General features: G+C 38.8%; 1 protein-coding gene across 1 annotated transcript in view; it reads left to right on the top strand.

Annotated features, from left to right (window-relative positions):
• LOC121529509 (meiosis inhibitor protein 1) overlaps positions 1–20,923 on the top strand; it is a 141,991-nt gene that overhangs the window by 42,786 nt on the left and 78,282 nt on the right. The window contains exons 10-16 of the mRNA XM_041817425.1: positions 364–463; positions 10,364–10,498; positions 11,751–11,865; positions 15,472–15,563; positions 15,825–15,966; positions 17,997–18,108; positions 18,696–18,756. Coding sequence (XP_041673359.1) covers positions 364–463; positions 10,364–10,498; positions 11,751–11,865; positions 15,472–15,563; positions 15,825–15,966; positions 17,997–18,108; positions 18,696–18,756 — 757 coding nt within the window. The remainder of the gene's footprint in view (positions 1–363; positions 464–10,363; positions 10,499–11,750; positions 11,866–15,471; positions 15,564–15,824; positions 15,967–17,996; positions 18,109–18,695; positions 18,757–20,923) is intronic.

The raw sequence follows: 20,923 nt of genomic DNA, 5'->3' as shown, positions 1-20,923 counted from the left end.
TAATTCACATCATACAGGATTTCTTGTGTAACGGCTCTGTCTGTCCCTAACTTTATGCTGAAGTTCTCTATAAAAACATGATCACTACATCAGAGTTGGTGTAGCAGTAAATTAGAAATATGACCACTGCCACGGATAGTTTGACATGATTGATTTAGGCTGTGTTGGATTGTGTGTGATGTGTCTGTTTCACAGTTATGAACATGCCACTTGTTTTAATGCAGGAAGCTGCTGTAGCCCTGAATGACTGACAGGCAGAATAATCTCATAACTCCGCTTCTGAGCAGCATCATAAAAAACATTATGGATGACCTGCCTGTCTGTCAAATGCAGTGTTGACTCAAGCCTGTGTTTGCATGCTAGGTATTGAATCCCTGGTGCGCAGCCTGAAGGAGGCTCTGCAGCTTACTAACATGGAGGTGCCAAAACAAGGCCTGCTGCTGCTCACTGAGATCCTGGAAAGGTGAGGCTGATCTGTAATGTTTTATTTTAATCTGTCCTGAAGCTAAAATTATTCTGCTCTACTGGACTTATAGCTCCTGTGGAAATTCATACACTGAGAATCTTTCTCACTGATTACAAATTATGTCACTACACCTCAGCTTCTCTACACCTCCAGCAAGGCCCTTTCACATTGCTGGAGGGTAAAAACAGCTGCTGCAAATAAATATCATTATGTGTTAATTAGGCAGCACAGTTGGCTGCAGCTGTTCTTCATGATAATGTTGTTTTAGATTGGTCCCTCTTCATAGAACTAAATATGAAGTCATTTTTATAATTTTGTGCCAAAGAAAAGTTTTGGTAAGTAATAAAGAACATGTCTGAGGATTATTTATTCAAAGAGAGACTCTTCTTTCAACTAAAAATTGAGAATTTAAAAGGCTATGAAGTAGAATTGTTAATCAGTTGGAGCCTGACTCTTGACATTTGAGTACAAAGTGTTTGAATTTTAGATTTTGTGCTACTGCAACTGAATTTTTCTGCTTGCTCATCTGGAAGCCTCCACATATTATGTGGCCCCCAAGGGCCATCCAGTGCTGTAAAAAACTATTAACCCCTTCCTGAGTTCTTTGTTTTCTGCATATTTGTCACACTTATATGTTCCAGGTCAACAAAGGCATTTTAATATTAGACAGAGATAACCTGAGTAAATACCAAATACAGTTTTTAATGATAAAATCAATTTATCAAGGGAAAAAAGCCATATAAAGCTACCTGGCTCTATGGAAAAAAAGTCATTGCCGTCTGAACATAATAACTGGTTAATTGGTTAACAACTGCAAGCAAGCGTTTGTAATAATTAGAAATTAGTCTTTCACATTGCTGTGGAGGAATTTTGGCCCACTCTTCTTTACAGAATTGTTTTAATTCAGCCACAGTGGACTTGTGTGGCCCTGCAGGAGTGTCGGCGCTCCCATTGCATATCTATCTTTAACCGTGGGTTGAATTGCAACCAAATGAGATAGAGCAGTAATTCTTTTTGCATATAAAACCAAAGGAGTAACACTAACACATCACACATTCAGTGTGTCCCAGAGTACTGTTACCTTCCAGAAATATCCTTCCTTCTTTTGCAGAAACAGTAAAAAGCGCACACATCAAAAACATTATACTATAATATAATCCAGATCGCTGCCTTTCACAGCACTTCCTACTTTACGTGCATGCGAGGAACTGAGGAAGTATGATGACATTTTGTCTAGGGCTGGGCAGTTAATCACAAATTAGATTAAATCACAATATGGCCTGCTGCAATTTTCAAATTACAGAAGTTGCAATATTTCTTTAACTTGAAATGTGTCAAAATATCAGTTTAATAAATCAATTTTTTTGCATAACCCAGCTGATATTAGCTAGTAGCCAGCCTCACCTCCTCCACCCCAGCCCCCTCTTTTATAGCTTAAAGCTTGTTGCACCCACATATTCAGATTCATGCTACTATGGATTAATTGCCTCAGAAATAATTTCATTGTTTTCAATACACATGGTCTTATTTATGGAATTATTTATTGCTTGACTTTGATGAAAAATACATTAGATTAACCCAAGAATAATTGCGTATTAAATCACAATATTGGGGGAAAAAAAACTCAATTTCGCTCAGCCCTAGTTTTGTCTGTATGAACCTATCGCATTGTTTTCTTGCAGGTAACAAGTTGCACTTGTTATTGATTCAGCGTGGTCTCCTGCAAACATTTGTATGCTGAAAAGCATCTGGCACACTCAGAGATTTGATTGCACTACTGTAAATAGCTTATTTTTCATAAACATGATGTCTTTTTGCAAATTGAGCACAATTTTATTTTATTTTTGTTTTTGCCCTCTATGGTGGGTCATAAGGGGTTTAAGGTCATGCCACAGCATCTTAAGTGGATTTTAGTCGAGACTTTGAGTAGGCCACTCCAAAACCTTCATTTTGGTTTTTTTAAAGCCATACAGAGGTGGACTTCCTGGTGTGTTTTTGGATCATTGTCCTGCTGCATAACCCAAGTGTGCTATAGCTTGAGGTCACGAAGAGATGGTTGGACGTTCTCCCCCAGGATTTTCTGATAGAGAGCAGAATTAATTGTTCAGTCAATTTCGGCGAGTTGTCCAGGTCCTGAAGCAGGAGAACAGCCCCAGCCCACCACACTTCCACCACCATGTTCGACTGTTGGTTCTTTTTATGGAATGGTGTGTTAGTTTTAGGCCAGATCTTAATGGGACACACACCTTTGAGAAAGTTCAACTTTTGTCTTGTCAGTCCACAGAATATTTCTCCAAAAGTCTTGAGGATCATCAAGATGTTTTTTTCAAATGTCAGATGAACCTCTGTGTTTTTACTGGTCAGCAGTGGTTTTGGCCTTGGAACTCTCCCATGGATACCATTTTTGCCCGGTCTCTTTTTTAATGTTGAATCATGAACTCTGACCTTAACTAAGTCTACTGAGGTCTGCAGGTCTTTAAATGATGTTCTGGGTTTTTTTGCGACCTCCTGGATGAGTCATCGTTGCACTCTTGGAGTCATTTTAGTGGACCGGCTACTCCTGGGAAGGTTTACCACTATTGCAAGTTTTCTCCATTTGTGGATAATGGCTCTCACCATGATTTGGAGTCCCAGTGCCTCAAAATTGGTGTTTTAACCCTTTCCAGACTCAAAGATGTCAGTAATTTTGTTTCTCATCTGTTCTTGAATTTCTTTAGATAGCACCATGATGTATTGATTTTTTGAGACCTTGTAGCCTACTTCACTTTGTCAGACAGGCTCTATTAAAGGGATTTCTGGATTCAGCAGGTCTAACGGTAAGGAGGCCTGAGATTGGCTGGTGAAATTGATCTCAGCTTTCCAAAGAAATGTGGTCAATCACAGGTAATTCATGATTTATTATGATTTAGAGGGCGTATTACTTTTTAGAACAGGGCCAGGTTTGATGGCTTCTATCCCTTAATAAATGAAATCATAATTTTAAAACTGAGTTTCGTATTTACTCAGGTTATCTCTGTCTAATATTATAATTTGTTTGATGATCTGAAACAGTTAAGTGTGACTAAAAGGCAAAAAAAAAACTATTAGGAAAGGAAACATTATTTTTCACAGCAACGTATGCTTTGTCAGCTGTCATCACTATAGAATTCAACAGTTACAACCCCACCTGTTAACTTCAGTAGTAGCATCCAATAGCTGAAGTCTGAAGGTAACAGCAGGCTCCACCAATCAGAGATGTTGCCGTGAGACTCGGGGATTATGGGTAGTGTTGTTCTTTTTCTTTCTAAATAAACCATGCTTCCACATGCTCCATCCATGCATCAATCCACACATGAGGCACACTTTTGGGATTTCACAATGGCAGAGACAAAGAGACAAAACAATGCAGCAGCTTTTAAAAAATGCAAATGTGACACGACAGTCAGCAAAATAGAAATACAAGTTTAAAACAGACAGTAGCAACGCTCCCTAAAGCTATTTTTGCCCAGACCAAGCGTCTTACTAAAGATCACAGAGTGTGATGTCCAGTTAGATCTGGACCTTGGCAGAGGCTGATGTTTCTTCCATGGTTTGGGGTGTGTTTCAGAGAGGTGGAGAGTTTATAGTGGCTGGGATCAACTTAATGATGAGAGCGGGACTTGATCATCCTTTGGTGACGAGTGAAGAGTTGTGTGTCCTTCAGTTACCAGGGGGCATCCTGCAGTGCTCCTGTCTGGTTACATTCCTTGAAGTTAAAGAGAGGAAAGAAATCTTTTGAGTTTATAAAATCACATCAAAAGAGGCTTTAGTTACCATTTATCATGTTTGAGATTTTTAATTTTAGAAAACAGCTGTAATGTAACTTTATTGTTTTGGTGAAAACATTTGAGCCACCCACCCTGACAATGTTGAGGGAAATCATCCTGTGAATGTGGCGAGGAACTTTCTTTGATATATATATTTGAAGAATCAGTTCGAAGTTGGTGGCAGTTTAAAAGATGTAACATAGCAGCTGCAACCCTCCTTTTTCAGTTTATGGCTCAGTTTATGTGTAGTAATAACAGTAAAACCACACACACACAAATACGTGAATGGTTTTTACCCGACAGTATGTTTGTACTCAAGCTGAACAGAATATACAGCTTCATCTACACCAACACGCACGGCCAACCTCTAAAACATGTTAAATATGGTGAACAGGAAAGTTAATTATATTTGAATTAACTGTCTGCAGGGTTGCCGATGAAAATTTATCACAAGCTGGTAAAAAAGCGTCATATTTCTGCAAGGTTGACATGATTTTAATGGAACGTTCCACTCTGCGCATAGCAATGATACAGGGGATAAAAGGTTTTAGACGGCGAGGGAATTTGTCCTTTACGCAGAGTGGGACTGTAAAAAAAAAGGTGGCAAGAGCAGAGACCTTAAAGTGCTGAACAAGCTTGTGTGTTTGGGTGTAGGCATGAGAGAGAGTAAGACAAGCAGAACCTTACCCTGTTTGGCCTTTAACTTGTATCTTACAGCTCATGTGAGTGGGTTTCTGTTTGTATGAGTGCATTAAGGTGCATTAAGGTTAGCAGTTTTTATATACTTTGATACCTTATTAGACAACATGCAACTGTGTAACGCTAACAGATTCCATGTCTGTCATCAGGCAGATCCATCTTTAAAGCTTCAAGCATAAACACTTGTTCCCCTTCATGAAATGAATTGACCAGTCAGTGTCTTTTGAGGAGAAAGAGGCAGTCGCTTCAGGTGTAGTTTAGTTGTACAGCACACAGGTAAACAATGGCAGTGGGTGAAAAACCCTGGATTCAGCTTTAGCTACAGTTTTATCAAAACTGGGCAGCATTTCTTTATTTAAAGAAGAGCACATAACAGTTGTAGTACCTGTGATACTTGATAATAACCTGCTCTTAAAATTATTTTGAAAGTTAATTGTGTTTTCATCAGATTTGCATTTTATCAGTGCATAGTCTTCAGTCTCCTCTACTTTTGTCATCCTCTTTTATCTTAAAATATTACCAAACTTCAGGCATTACTCTGGCTTTGACCTCATACTCACATAATGAGAGGCAAACATGCCTCTAAATGACACCAAGTACAGTGTCTGCTATTCTTTGTGTTTTCTTCAGTAGTTTTTCACCACCATCTGCTGCTAAAGACAGAGAGAAAGCTCTGTGTAGACTGCATGAATACACTGGCCACATTCTGATATTGCCAGTGTTTATGGTCATTGGCTTTGGCCTGAAATTTTCCTGCCAGCTCCCTAATAAACTTCTCATTAAAGTTGAGATGAGCTGATGTGAGAATCCATCAAGAAATTTACAGAAAAACTCAAGGTTACCCTGGCAGACCAGATGGACTGTTCCACATATCCATGGGAGGGTAGGGCTGGGCAAATCAATCCCAAATTAGATTAAACTGCAATATGGCCTGTTGCAATTTTCAAATCGCAGATAGTGGAATATTTTTTTAACCTGAAATGTGTAAAAGTACCAGTTTGAAACATGTTTTGCAGCAGAGATTTTATGCTCTGTACATACATACATTCAAGTTTCTTTCTTGTGTTTGTTTTTGTTTTTGTTTTTGTTTTTTTGCTCTGTACAAAAATCCTACTTTTCTTTTTTGTGTATATGTTTTTCTTGTGTAAAACAAGAATACCAAAGAAATGATCATCCCCTTCAAAATAGCAATTGATCTGAGGCTTAAATTGTGTGAGCCAAAATTGCAATTAGGTTGTGTTTAGAATTATTTAATTTATCTGATATTGTGCTAGTTGTGATAAATGTTGATTCATGGGGCGCAGGTGGCCGAGTGGTTAAGGTGCGCCCCATGTACGCGGTCGGCCCGGGTTCGAATCTAGCCTGAGGCCCTTTACCACATGTTTCTCTCACACTCTCATCCCTGTTACTGACTCTATCCACTATCCTCCTCTATCAAATACAGGCACAAAAATGCCCAAAATAAACATTTGAAAAGAAAAAAAATGTTGATTCATTACTTGTGTTTGTTGAACATCACATTAGATGAGGAACCTAAAAATAATCTCATATTAATTCGTAGTATTGGGAAAAAAATTGCAGTTAGATCATTTTTGCAAATCATTCAGCCCAAGTAACATACGACAAAGAATTATTACAGGATTTTTCACTATCTGTGGTGCCAGTTTGCAATTACACACTTACTTTCCTTGAAGAAAAGCTTTTCAGTGCAGATTATTGTTCCTTTTTGATAAGGAAATGTCCAATTCTGATAAAACTGCCACTATAGCTCGCAATCTAATCTCTTCACTGGCCACTATTGTTGACAGGCTTGCAGTACAATTAAACCATGCCTGTCTCCTCAAATGATGCCTGTTAGTCTGGTCATTCTCTAACTTGAAATTATTGTTTCAGCTTTGCAAGATTGGGTCTACCTGATGACATGATGTTTTTACCCACAATTGCAGAGAAGAATGTCTACAAAAATGACTTAATTTATTTTCCTTGCTAAAATTAACCTTGCAAAGCAGATGGATTTGCCATTTTCTGAGTTTTTACTGGCAAATCCATGCAAAGCTCCCATCTGAACAGTTTGGTCCCGGTTAGAAAGTGGCAGGACCAATCAGCGACAAGGGGCAGTGCTTTCGGGTTATGGCAGACATAAGCAAGCAGCGAGAAGAGGCCAGTGCAATTATGGCGGAAGAGATTAGTGTGGATGCTGCTGAAGCGCCATTTTTATCAGACATTGACAACATTTCTTCGTCAAAAGAAGAACAAAGAATAGCAGTGAGCTGTTTTCTTTTCAAAAACGACAGAAGTCTACAGTCTCCATGGTTCATGTTATGCAGCTCTCTATGGAGTGTACTCACTGATAACATGCCTCGATTTGGGGCTACGACGCCATGAGTTTTGTTGCTCTGATTGGCTCGTAAAGATGTGACAGAAAGTTTATCCAATCACCCTCCGAGTATTTTTTTCAAAGGCTCTGCCCTTTCCCAAACGCCGTCTATGGAAGGTTTTCCAGATAGATGTGAAACAAATCCATCTGGCGTGTCAGGTCAGGCTAAAATAGAGTGGGTGTTTTTATGCAACACATGCTGTGTGAGGAGCTGTCACTCCCACTCCCTCCCTCCGCGACCCTAGGTGACACCTGCACGTGCCCTCTGGCTTGACTGCACTCTAGGCAGAGAATAAGCTTTACCTGACTCTAAATGACACTAAAAGTTGTGTTGTCCATGGTGTCAAAGCAAAAATATAAAAAAGAATCCATAATTCCTCTTCTACTTTCTTTATGTGGAGGTTATGACAATACATGATGCATTTTGTAAGTTTGAGTTCAAGGGAAGGCGCAAACTTCTCATTTGAGTCTTGAGCTAGAAAAGTTTGGGAACTTCTGCCTTGGACTGAATGCACATGAAACTGCTTTATTATGTTTTCTTTTCTTCTGTGTGTGCTCTGCTGTTTTGTTAATATTATAAATGTGCCAAACTGCAGGAAGCATTGATATAAGAGCAAACATTTCAGTGGGTCATATTGCCAGACTGACTTTGTCTACAGCTTCTGCATCACCCTATTTGAGTAATTTCCTGCCTCCAGAGAATCTCTCCTCCTTTCCATCTAATAGGAATAGTCTCATTACATTAAGGACACATGAAGAACCAGATCAGGAAGATTTCAGGGGCAGCCTGCCTGAAATTTTCTTGAAACTTTTAGGAGTGCATGGGTAGTTTTAAATCCCTGAATTATGACAAACCAAGTGTGCACATGCACGTTTGCGTCTATTGTGTGTAATTCTATGTGTGTGTGTTCTCTGTGTTTGGTTTGAAATTAAGCATGCACGCCCATGCTATTTAGGATGTTCTATGCAACTCCTGTTGTGTCAACATGGATCCAGTCCACAGCTGTTGTGGCACAGCGTCACAGACAAGAGACACTCAGGTGATCTTTGCGACACCAATAGGTCATCACTATTTGTTTATTATGTGTTTCTGCCCAAGGTGAGAAAATAGTGTGTGTAGGTGAGGAGGAGGATAGGTTCATTGCAATTCAGCAAAGTTTTCTTGCCAGTATCTGCAGAGAAAGCCAAAGATTGATAGAGGGGAAACAACAGCCTGCCAGCTGTTGGTCCTTTCTTGGCATCTTTGTCAAAAACCCACATCAGCAAAAGTTGTCTGTATTTTTGGCACAGCTCTGAGTCACACTTTTTACTGTTTTGTTATTTTATAGTAGGATTAATCCCCTTTTGTTAGAAAAAAATACCGTCACACCCGGTGCTGACATGTCATGTATTTGGAGTCAGAGTCTGTGTTGTAAGAATGACACATTGCATTGACATCCCAACCCTTCATCTGACATTTAACTTCCTGATAAGTCATCAATGCTCCCTTAGGTGGGTACAGTCATCAGCAGAATAGATCAAGCATTCATTTGAAGCAGGATTTTAAGGTTATGGAAAGTTCAGTTACTTTTGTGCAAGTTTCTGTAACGTTTCCTTTCACGGTTCTTCCTTTTACTCTGACAATCTTGGTGCACACAGTGCTGCAGGAGCCTCATTCATCAAAAGAGCTCAGTCATGGTGTTATATTCATTTTTATAGCATCAAAAACAAATTAAACTCAATTTCTCATAAACTTAAAACTCTAACATGAAGTATAAAGCATAAAGTATGATAAGAACTCACTATAATAAGAGAAACCATGTTTGAGAAACATTTAGTTATCTCGTATTTTGCTTTTTTAGTTAGACCGTTGTACTATCTAAAAGCATGGAGGAGGCAGAGCCCCAAGTGTTTTCAGTTTGCTTTTACAGAGCTGTCATGTCATCCAGTTTATATCTCAGTCCGTAGTAACGTGCGATTAATATGAGCATTAGTTTATGCAGGACACAGAGGTCATTTGCCTGCAGACTGAATTATCATCTCCCTTTTCTCTCAGCTAATTCTCTCAACAAGGTGGTCCAATTAAATATGAAGGCCTTCTCACTTATCTCCTCTTTACCAGTGCGGTTCAAACTGTGCTCCTGCTCGGCAAAGCTTCATGTGCACCACTTCACCCTCCGCCTTTCTAGCCTAAAGCTTTTGTTGCACACTCATGTTCGCTTTTTAGGATTGCTGCCAAACTAAAGTTCATTGTTTTTCCATGAATCTTTCTATCTATAGGGGGCTTCCTGGAAAGTCAAAGCACAGTGCTATGAGCGTTTTTTAAGCAGACCCTTCATCGTCAAGAGTGTTCCCAACTGTAGTAATTTCTACATCTCTTCTAGAATTCGCACTGCTCCTTTTTTACAGGAGACATATTTCACCCTTTTAAGACAAGCTTATATTGGTCTCAGAGGTCCCCAAAACATGTCTGTGAAATTTGTTACTGAAAAAACACTCCAGTATAGGATTTTTGTACGTCTAAAAACCCCCTCTGTTTCAGCCCTTCTCAGAACAAGCCGTTTCTGTGTCTGTAAATGGTAATTAGCTGTCTGACTCCGCCCCTGACCACACCCCTCTCAGGAAATGGATGCAGCACTCCTGGTGCTACAGACACTTTTATCCAAAGTTTAGGACTTTACTAGGATTCGAACCTACAATCTCCCAGACTGTAGTCAGCAGATAACCCACTGAGCTATCCAGCATCTCAGCTGGTAGTTGAGAGGATCAGTAGAAGAGGGCGGGACCTTCCTCCAAGTGGGGGAGGGCCAACCAAACCTGGGGGCGGGTGCTTACGCTCCTGGCGAGGTCACCAGAAGCAAAGTCTGAGAATGGCTTGTTTCAGCACACATTTTCTGAAAGGTGGAGAAAGAGAGGGAGAAAGGGAATGGATTTTTCTGGTGTTTGAGGGGATTGTGGACAGGCCAGGAACACATGTTTGTGTTAGAAAAGCCTGAAAAAGTGATTTTTGCATAATATGTCTCCTTTAAGGAATGCATGTATCATGTTTGTGTACAGGCAGCCTCATGATGTACGTCTGTTCCCAAGCTGTGGAGGCTTTGTGGCTGTTTCAGAGGCTGTAATAGCTGGAGTCACTTCCTCCTGCATGCTGGTGGCCACACAGGCTGCTAGTGCTGCCTCCGCCCTGCTCAGGTATACACAACACACCTACAACACTTCTATTTGCATGTTTTTTACTCGTCAATCCACATTTTTTCACATGCATAAATCTACAACAATATTTGTAAGGAGATACAAGGATGCTCAAGCTGGTTTCACACTTAGAGTATTAATGAATGAATGAAAAAGCTAGCACACACACTAACCCCCATGTGAATGAAGCACAAATGTCACATGTAAATAGAAAACAAACAGATGTAGAAATGCATAGATTTATACAGAGCTAAACTAATGAAGGGTTTTTTTCAGGACATCTAAAACGAAGACTCTGCATATCTATCAAAAATCTTGAGTTAGAGTTTTAAAATTCAGGGTTATAAAATGTCTTAAAGAGGTCTTAAATTGAGCTAGATTGAGCTATGTCTGAATACTTAGTCAGTAAACACTGTCTAGTCAGTGTTATGTTTTTATACCTTTTTATTAGTATTGCACAGTTTGGTAATATTGTGCATCTACAGTTAAACATGACAATATTGCAATTCCAATAATACATCAATGGTATCACAAGTCCATTTGCTTGGTCATTGAGGAAAATGCAAAGAACAACAATAGTTTTAAAGTTTATATTTCTCAATTTAAAACATACAAATAATCAGTGGCATAAAAAATAAAAAACATGATGTTTTTACAGTAATGCTTTCAAAATAACATCGTTTTCAAATATATATTCATATATATATATATATATACCTTTTATGAAAATAAAGGTGCTTCTACAAAGTTCAGTAGTTGCACTCTTGTAAACTTGAAGGCCTTTCTGCAGGCATTTTTATAAACCTTTCAAGCGCTACTTAATACAAAAATAGTTGCAGTCTTTTGTGCAGCTATGTAATTACACATCCTGACATTGCAATTAGGATTAAATTATTCGTAAAGCACTACTTTTAATTAATTTGCTTGTTCACATGACAGTCCACAGCAATAATTTTTAACTATTTTGGTAGCGTTTTATGTAAGCTGCTTACTGCAGAGAGACAGAATGCAAGCTTAAGGAATTTGGGCTACAACATGAGACATAAAGGGAAAGGTACTAAACCAATGACAACTTGCAAGGTATGCAAAAACAGATTAGATACTTGGGCTATAGGATTCAAAGCCATTGAGTCAAATATGAATTTAAAAACCTGTGCTTTCCTTTCATTTCCTTCCTCCCAGCCTCTTTAATCATCCTTACAGTTTTGTGTTATTTAATATTAGATGTCGCTGCTGTCTCTGATTTCTCCAGACTGAACCATCAGTCTATACCGGTCCAGTACAGGCAGATAGAGGAGCTGATAGAGGCCATAACTAACAGATTCCCAGAGCTGACTCCACCTCGTCCTGCTCATCTTCGAAGCTCTGTGAGTCAGTCTGATTTATGCTCGATTTAGAAGTTATAAAACTCACATTTTAGAGATAGTGGTAAGGAGAAGTGTGATATTTGAGTCTTTATCTTGTAAGGATCCTCAGAGAGTTTTACTGTATGTAATTATGGATGCCACTATATTAATATCTCTCCTTAATTCTGGCTATTGACATGTGTAGTTCATCCCTATTGGCATTCATATGGTTTGACATTTAGCTCATTAAATGCTATTCATGGTTTTTAGTCACATGACTGGTGCAAAGGGCAAAGTAGCAGCAGTATTTCTGCTGATTAACATTATTTTAATGTACATTGAACAATTTAATGAAATGATGCACTGAGTTCTGACTAGAGACTAGTTTCAGATCTGGTTGAAAGCAAATCTTGAGTTTAGTCCACTAGTCAGGAAACAGTCAAAACTGACCAGTGTTTAAGACTGGAGCACTATTGCAGTGGGTAAGTGATGTAAAGTTGGTTTGCAGAATGTGGCTAACATTAGCAGTGCTAGCAATAGTGTCTTCAGTCCTATCTGCAGGATATTGTCCACATTTCTGAGCTGAATTTTGTCATTTTCTACATCAAAATAGTTCACCTGCACCATCCTGATGCTTGTAATTATCAGTCAAAGTACCTAGTAGTCTGCACCAGAATTACAAACTGGTGTAACTAATTATTAACATTTTTGATTCAAGCCCACAATCCCAGTGAAATACTCTAAAGTATAGCCCAGTCAACTGCCACTTGCAGCCGTTAAAGATGCTATTCATGTTTTCTAACTGCTGCCACAATGCTCTTTACTCCGATTTACAGGCTAACTAATAGCACTGAGAGCATCTTGTGCGACCAGCCATTTTAGTACTATTTTGAGACAGAAAATGGGGATTAAGTTGTAAGTAGGTTGTGTTAGATTATATAACTGAAGCATTAGCATGCCACTGGGTTGCAATTAAGACTAGGATTTTGGCCTAAAAGAAATCCTGTGGGCATGGTATTGTGTTTCTCACTAACTGCACACATTCCAAATTCTGATCCAGACAAAAAAAGCGAATTTCACCCTCAGTTTGTCATTGTTTTGTTTGATATTTCATTACTTGTATAGCTTTTGCAACTGGCTAGTAGGAGGGGAAAGTAACAAATTACATTAACTCAAATTACTGAAATTTATTAGCTTTTAAAGTACATTTTTAAGTCAGTATTTTTGCATCTACTTCAATAAGTTTTAACCAGAGTAACTGTACTTTTACTTGAGTACAATACTCGTACTTTATTCTCTTCTGTTGACTACACAGCAGCACATCGAGAGAGAATGATTCCACATCACATCTCAAAACAGCTGACATCTGCTGAGGTTCTTTTGCTCATGTCTCTGGTTTGATTGTTATTTGTGATGTTAGACTGATTTGCACCATCAGTGAAGTTATCCACTGACTTAGAGTTGCCCGCTGTGACTTTCCTGAAGAATGAAAAGTGCATCAGCATGCATTGCCTTATTATGAGGTTGACTCTGCTTTGTTCTTGACGGAGCAGAGCCACCTTGCCACAGATTTCCAAGAGCTACTGCATCTCTGTCATATTGTAAAAGAATTTACACTTTAAAAATGTATTTTTACTATATGTAGTGTGGATCAATATAGACATGATTAAAGTGTAAAATTTATCTCTATACGACTTTGATTAACACTCACAACTTTGCTGTGTTTGACTTTATTGTAGAAGTGTAAACTTTACCTGAACTACATGATTGGAGGTCTTTTCTCTTGTTGTTCTTGTCAATAATTAAAGATCATATTTTGCTGTACAACTCCTCAGTAGTTACTCAATACTTAAACCAGTGATCATCAACAGGTGGCCAGGGGGCCACATCAGGTCCACCTCAGCTTCCCATCGGGCCCCCAGAAGATTTTTTAAAATCAGAAAATGTGCAGAGGAAAATTATGTCGTGATATTTATTGTATGTTTTTAAAAAAAATCCCAATAGAATTTAAATGTTTGCTTAAAGTGTGATCCATTTTACAGAAATCCACCCATCAGTAATTGTTGGTGAATATGATGCAGACATCCTCATGAATTAATTCTTAAGCGTCTGTTTTCCAAATCACCTTTCCACTTTAGGTATTTTGAGAGTTTATTTTTCCTACCAGAGAACCACTACAATAGACTGGCCTCCAGACTGTTTCTCCACCAGTCACAACACAGCCTTTTAGCATCAAAACCAGTGATGGACAGCATGCCCCAGAAATATACAGCCAAATATTGCAATCACCCCCTGGTGGCAGCTGCAGTTTATGGGGTTGGCACTGATCTCACTGCCAAAGGCAAAAATTATTTACATTTTTGATGGAGAAAAAAACAACCCAATAATTACATTTTAATATTTAGTTAAATTAAGTATTTGGGAAGTCCAGCCCCTTCTATGTCTTCCATGTTAAAACTGGCTCTTGTAGAAATGACCCATGACTTGAATTAAACTTTAATTTACTTGAGTGGATTTGTAGAACAGGGCTGCACTATGGTGCAGGGGTTAGAGCTGTTGCCTCACAGCAAGAAGGTCCCTGGTTCGCTTCCTGATTATGGCCTTTCTGATGGTTCTCTCCAGGTACTGCGGCTTCCTCCCACCACCAAAAACATGCCTATTAGGTTAATTGATCACTCTAAATTGGCTGTAGGTGTGCATGTTTTTTTAAGTCAATTTTAACCAGACTAACTGTACTTTTACTCGAGTACCATCACAGCTGTGTACTTATTCCACCTCTGCTGGCTCGGCAGTATGTCAGTCCTTGTTAGACTTACACAAATCACACTACCAAAAAAAAAATCACCACAGCCCTTCTTCCTGACTCAACAATTGTGTACCTCACAGAGGCATAAAAACACCAAGCACTGGTTTTAGTACTGGTGATATTTTCCTTTTACCATGTGTCATTTGTATCACATCCTGGTTTGATTTTAATTGGGTCTGATTTACTGTTGATTTTGTCCTCTTGTAGTGTGACATTCGCTGTGCTCCTTCTACCAGACAGATTCTCCCTGTGGGATAATTAAGATAATCTGAAACATGTCACAGAGTTTATATGTGACAGACCTGTCACAATAAGAGAAATCATTCTCCCGTGAGGCACTGCATGCCTGTTTTATTAGGCCTTTTTTCCTATCTGTCTTACATATATTGGTCTTTCTCAGTACATAAATCAGGATTCTCATGGTCAAAGTTAATCATAGAGGATCGAATATTTATTGAAACTTCTGCAGTATCCTCGTATCTATTTTCTAAACATAACCCATTTCAAACACCTAAAAAGCTATAGATGCAGGAGCATCATAGGAAAAATAATAAATTTTAATGGAGACTTTATCAGGCTTCAGATAAAAAGAAAATCCTTCGATTCTTCAAAGGATGCTGGTTTTTGCTCAGGCTGATAGTTGACCTCAGTCTGCACTGAAGTGTTTATATTTTGGATATTTTTTGGATGACAGGTTTTGAAGATGGATATTTTTTCTTTGCAATGTGATCAGTTTTGCTTGCCTATTGCTTCATAACCTCTCCCCTCTTTTCTCTTATTTTGTTTCTTGTTCATTTTTGTCTCTTTCTGTATTCCTTCAGGCAAGTCTGAGGAGGTCAGACCCCAGTAGTCAGGCTTCCAGGTCTGAAGGATTTCTGCTGCAAGCCTTGGTTTGTTTTCAGGCTGTGTGCAGGTCAGTGTATTATTAAAGAAGTTAAACAGAATCAAGAAGTTACAGCTCCCTAATGTTTCTGCATCAAAAATATCTATCAAACTAGTTCTCTCATATGTCTAGAAGCTTAGTTTTGTTCTATCAGTCTGTCTTTTTCGGTACAAGCAGATTGATTTAGATTATGTTTAGAGCACTAGTGGAATTAAATACATCCTTGATATAAACATATTTTCATGCATGATGGTATTCCTTGAGTGTCCGTTCTTCATGTGCGTGTTGAAGGTTGGCTGAGGAGTGTGCATCAGAGCCCGTCCTGAAGGAGAACACATTCACAGCTCCGTCTAAACACAGTCAGGATACACTGGAGTCTCTGTGTCAGTGTCTGCTGCGCTGCTGTGACTCTGTCTGGATACCAACCATCATCGTGAGAACAGGAAGCACCCACACACACGAGCATTCAATTCATTATCTTCTCTTTTTTTCAACCCTTTATCAGAGGCACTTGTAGTCTGACACTTAAGGAAAATGATGCTTCAATTTGTCACTTGTTATTCCATGAAGAAGGTCACAATGATTACTGTTCTCTGTGTGATACCTTTAATGGCTCTTTAAGTGATCAGAGCCACCGTCTTCCTTAGTTTTTATACCTCCGCACCGGCAATAGCCAAGGCTGTAGGCTTTATGTTAAGTTGTCTTCACATCAGTCTGTACATCCACACAGGCCATTCTTGTGAATGCTGTATATAAAGAACTCTTGGAAGGATTTTCTTTAAACTTTGCTGGGGCCCAGCCAAACTGGAGGCCAGCAAAATCATGGTCCATTGTAAAGTTAAACAGTAGTATTTTATATTCAACCTATTCAAAAATAACCACTCTTATCAAAGGAATAAATTTAAATTCATTTGTGTAGTAAGTAGCCCTCTTAAAAATGTAAATCCTCTTATTAAAAACAGAATTACAATCGGTAAAAAAAGAGCTAAAATGGGTTACTAATGGCAAAAAATTGTGTGAAACGTGGTGAAATTAGATTTTAAAAGTAGCTGGATTAGAAGTGGCAAAAATTAAACGAAAGGGGCAGAAGTTAACCAAAAAATGGCAAAAATGGGTAACAGTGGCAAAAATGGGCATATTAATCGGTGAAAGGGGATTTAAAAGTAGTTGAACTGGTGTTAAAGTGGCAAAAAAAGGTGGAATTTTGGTGAAATGGGATGAAAATTGATATAAACTGGCAAAAAAAAGGGTTAGTGGAGGCAGAAATAGTCGGAAACTTTCAAAAATAGGCACATCAAATTGTGAAATGTGGCTCAAAAAGTGGTAAAAGGGGTTAGTTTTTTTTAAGGCATCTGGAGACCCCCTTCAGTGTCTTACGACCACGAAAATGGGGTCCTGAACCCAACGTTGAGAACCCACTACCACTTAATATGCCCATTTTTGCCACTTTTCCCATCATTTTTTGGTAATTTTTTGCCACTTTGTCTCATTTTTGGCATTTCTAACCCATTTCTGCTACTTTTAAAATCTAATTTCACCACCTTTCCCACCCTTTTTCCATTGCTAACCCATTTTGGCTATTTTTAACGTATTTTAATTCTGTTTTTAACAAAAGGATTTACATTTTTAAAATGGCTACTTACTACAAAAATGAATTCAAATTTGTGTCCCTGATAAGAGTGGTTATCATTCAGGTTAAATACAAAACACCACAGCTTAACTTTGTAATGGACCATGATTTTGCTGGCCTCCAGTTTGGCTGGGCCCCAGAAAGCTCTCCCACCCCCCACCCCCCTTATAGGCAGCCTTGTCTGCACATGACTGTTCTTGAATGTTCATGGCTGTGTTCAGCCACCTTCAGGTACAGTGGGGGTCCCCAGTCACTGGCACCTTTGTTTTGGGGTTCGGGGGCTGAAAAGGTTGAGAACCCCTGCTTAGACTCTTCTAACTTGCAACATCCACTTGATTATTTTCCCATGCTCCTTGTAATATGCAAGGACATCCAGAGCACAACCTTGGTTGTGTCAACCTTCCTCCCCACCCGATGGTGCACTCAGGAGGGCTTACTCGCCATTACACGCCTTACTTCAGCTTCAATTTTGGCCCAAAGATGCCTTTAAGTTGTACACTGATTTTTTGAGGTCATAGGTCAAAGCTGAAGTTCATTTAGCCTACAGTTGCTCTTTTGTCTGTGGACCTGATATTACAAATACAAGTATGACTAAAGGATGAAATGACTGATTTCATAACTCATAGGTCAAGAATGTTGTGACCTCAAATCTTGTGAGAACAATATTTCAAGAATACACAGAGGGAATTCAAATTTGGCATAAAGTGCCAGACGGTAGATTTACTAATATGAATCATCACTGATGTCATAATAAAGTCGGATCCATCAGGCTCAAATCAGTCAGCAAATAATAGCTATTTTCTCTCTGCTCTCCTGTGTTTATTTGTCTGTAGAAGATGTGTGAACAGACTCCCAACCCTCAGATACTGCAGCACTTCTACTCCATCCTGTCATCCCAGTTCACCCTCCAACCATCCTTCATGCCTGCCTTTGCAAAGAAGCTGGGTTAGTCAGTGATGGATACTAAATATACACAAGATACCCCTTGATTATATCACTAGTCAGTCAACGGTGTCCTCAGAAACAATTTCATCACACTATAACCAGAAAGAACACACCAAATGAAGTAATTGACTGTTAAATCTATGGGGGAATGAATGGAGGCATAAGAGACACATGACTAATAGCTAATATTTTTTCAAAATGAAAATGATAAATTAAAAAAAAACTTTAGGTTTAGAGATCATGAACTGAGTCTGTTTCTTGTGGGTGGATTTTGATATAATAAGAGCAGGTGTATCTCTCACCTTATCTGCACTGTTAAGCTCCTCTCTCCTGTCTCCTCATTTTTTTCATCCTTTTCATCTTTAGTCTGAATACTTTAAAGCCTCTGAATTATCGATTACGTTTTTAAATCTCAAATGTAACTTTTTATCTACAAGTTATCTTCTTCTGTCCTCTGAGCTATACTGAAACTTGCTAACAAGGTCTAACTTTTGTTTTAAATGTGTTATATAAGTTTAGTTTTTGTACCAACCTCTTCATTCCTTCCTGTCTCACCTGTCCCTCTCTTCATCTCGTCTTTCTTGCAGCGTCCTCGGGTTTCTATCGACTGGCGCTGGAGCACAAAGGACACCTGTGTGCAGGAAACAGGTAGTGTACTGTGTAACAATAAACCCGAGGCAGCATTGGGAGTCTGTGTGTTTATGTGCCTGTGCATGTTTTTAAAATTGGTCTATAGACGTTTTTCTCATTCAAAGTCAGAGTTGTTGAGAAAGTTTAAAAGCAGAGAACAGTTGATCTACGGTTCCAATCCAATCTGCTTTATTTACATGGCACATTTTAAAAACAATAACCTTTTCCAAGGTACTGCACGGTAACTAAAACAGAAATAAACCAAAGCAGAGCAGAAATAGAAGTACGTATTATAAATATGAAAGCACAAACACAATAAAATCAATAAAGGAAATCAAACCTTATAATAAAAACATTAAAACAAATTTTAAAAAAGCATTTGAAAAACAGGTATTAAGATACTTCTGTCAATCATTTGCAATATTCAGGCAGCTATTAGTCTCCCACTGACTTTCAACACACTTCTCTTAAAGTATCAATTCAGGCTAGGGTGGGACAAAATATCAGTACACTAAAATACTGCGATATTTTGTTGCCTGATACTGTATCGATATTTTAAAGTGTAATATCAATATTTTATTAATGAATAATTCACTCTGTTGGTGCGGTAGTTTGTGGTGTAGTTTCATCCCCTCACCGCTAGTTGGTGGCAGGCAGTTGACTCTTCCCTCTTTTCCCCTCTTTAGACAACCAGATCATGTGAGCTGGCTCCAGTTTGAGCCAGCCGGTTGCTCTTGCCTAACTAGCAGCATTTATAGCAGATATGTGGACTTATTTTGGCTTCCAAAACATCAAAGACGGTACAAACTTAGACGGGAGTCAAGTTGTTTGCAAAATATGCCACGCCAGAGTGAAATACTCAGCTTGACGTCAGAGCGATAGCATTACAGCTAACGGCTAACGTTAACAAACAAGGCTGTTAAAGCTGTCGCTGGTCTCTACTCGTGCAACCATAATCACACAGTGACTATGATGACATAAAAATTGATTTAACGGGAAATATAAAAGATTTGAGTACATTTACTCTATATTGATTTATTCCCCTTTTATTTAAAAAAAATCCTGACAGCGTTTTAATTTATTACAGCAAATGGGGAAAATCATTATCTTCAGATTGCACAAAAATTGTTAAAAAATCCGCAAATGATACCCATCCCTACTTAAAGCTCAACTACCATACTATAACAGTAGATATTCAAACTGCCTATGAGGGACACAGATGGTTTCAGGCAACACAGCTGCACAGATGTTGCATCTTGTGTAAATTATTATGCTTGATGACAGTTTCAACCTTTGAACTCTTTTTGGAGCCTCCAAAAACCAGGATGAGATTTATAAACCAGATTTACTGTAGCACTACCGCCACTGCAAAAAAAAAAAGATGCACACTGCAAAAAACAGGGAGAATAGCAGTTCAATTTGGAGTGGCTGTAGATTATTTAGAAGTCCGGGTTAGAATCCATCCCTTCCTTGCATATCTCCTCCCCACTCTCTTATCCCTGTTTCCAATTAGGGCTGGGAAATTAATTGAAAATTAACTTGCAATATGGCCTGCTGCAATTTTCAAATCGCAGAAGTTGGAGTTTATTTTTTTTAACCTGAAATTTGTGCCGAAATACCAGCTTAAAACTTTTATGCAGCATTGATGTCATGCTTTACATATCAGGATATCATATAAGTGCCTTTTTTACCTCTACCAAGGAGGTTATGTGATCGGGTGGGTTTGTTCGTTTGTTTGTTCGTTTGTTAGCAACATAACTCAAAAAGTCATGGACGGATTTTCATGACATTTTTAGGAAATGTCAGAAATGGCATAAGGAAGAACTGATTTGATTTTGGGACTGATCTGGATCACCGTCTGGATGCAGGAATTGTTTTAAAGGATTCTGTACCATTGGGAGATAGGGCTGCGCTGTTACCACTTTACACCAGGAGATGGCGGACATGAGTGACTTATTCAACGTTTTGGAGTTTATAGAGTTTGACAGACACACGCCCGGTCTTGGAGACAAGTCGGAGCACAACAGAGAGAAAGACAGCGAATTGTAGCGAGACTACTCACAATGTTGGGAGGAATAGAGGAATATTCACCCTCTGCCATGACTTCCACACATAGTGAAGCCAATGCTTTGCCTCACTGTGTCTCCACCCCACCGGGGAGGGAGTGATCGGCAAATTAGATTTT

This window comes from Cheilinus undulatus, linkage group 21 (genome assembly GCF_018320785.1).
Source record: "Cheilinus undulatus linkage group 21, ASM1832078v1, whole genome shotgun sequence".
Classification (NCBI taxonomy): Eukaryota; Metazoa; Chordata; class Actinopteri; order Labriformes; family Labridae; genus Cheilinus; species Cheilinus undulatus.
Note: the sequence above shows the minus strand (reverse complement) of the source record. Positions and strands in the feature narration are given on the sequence as shown.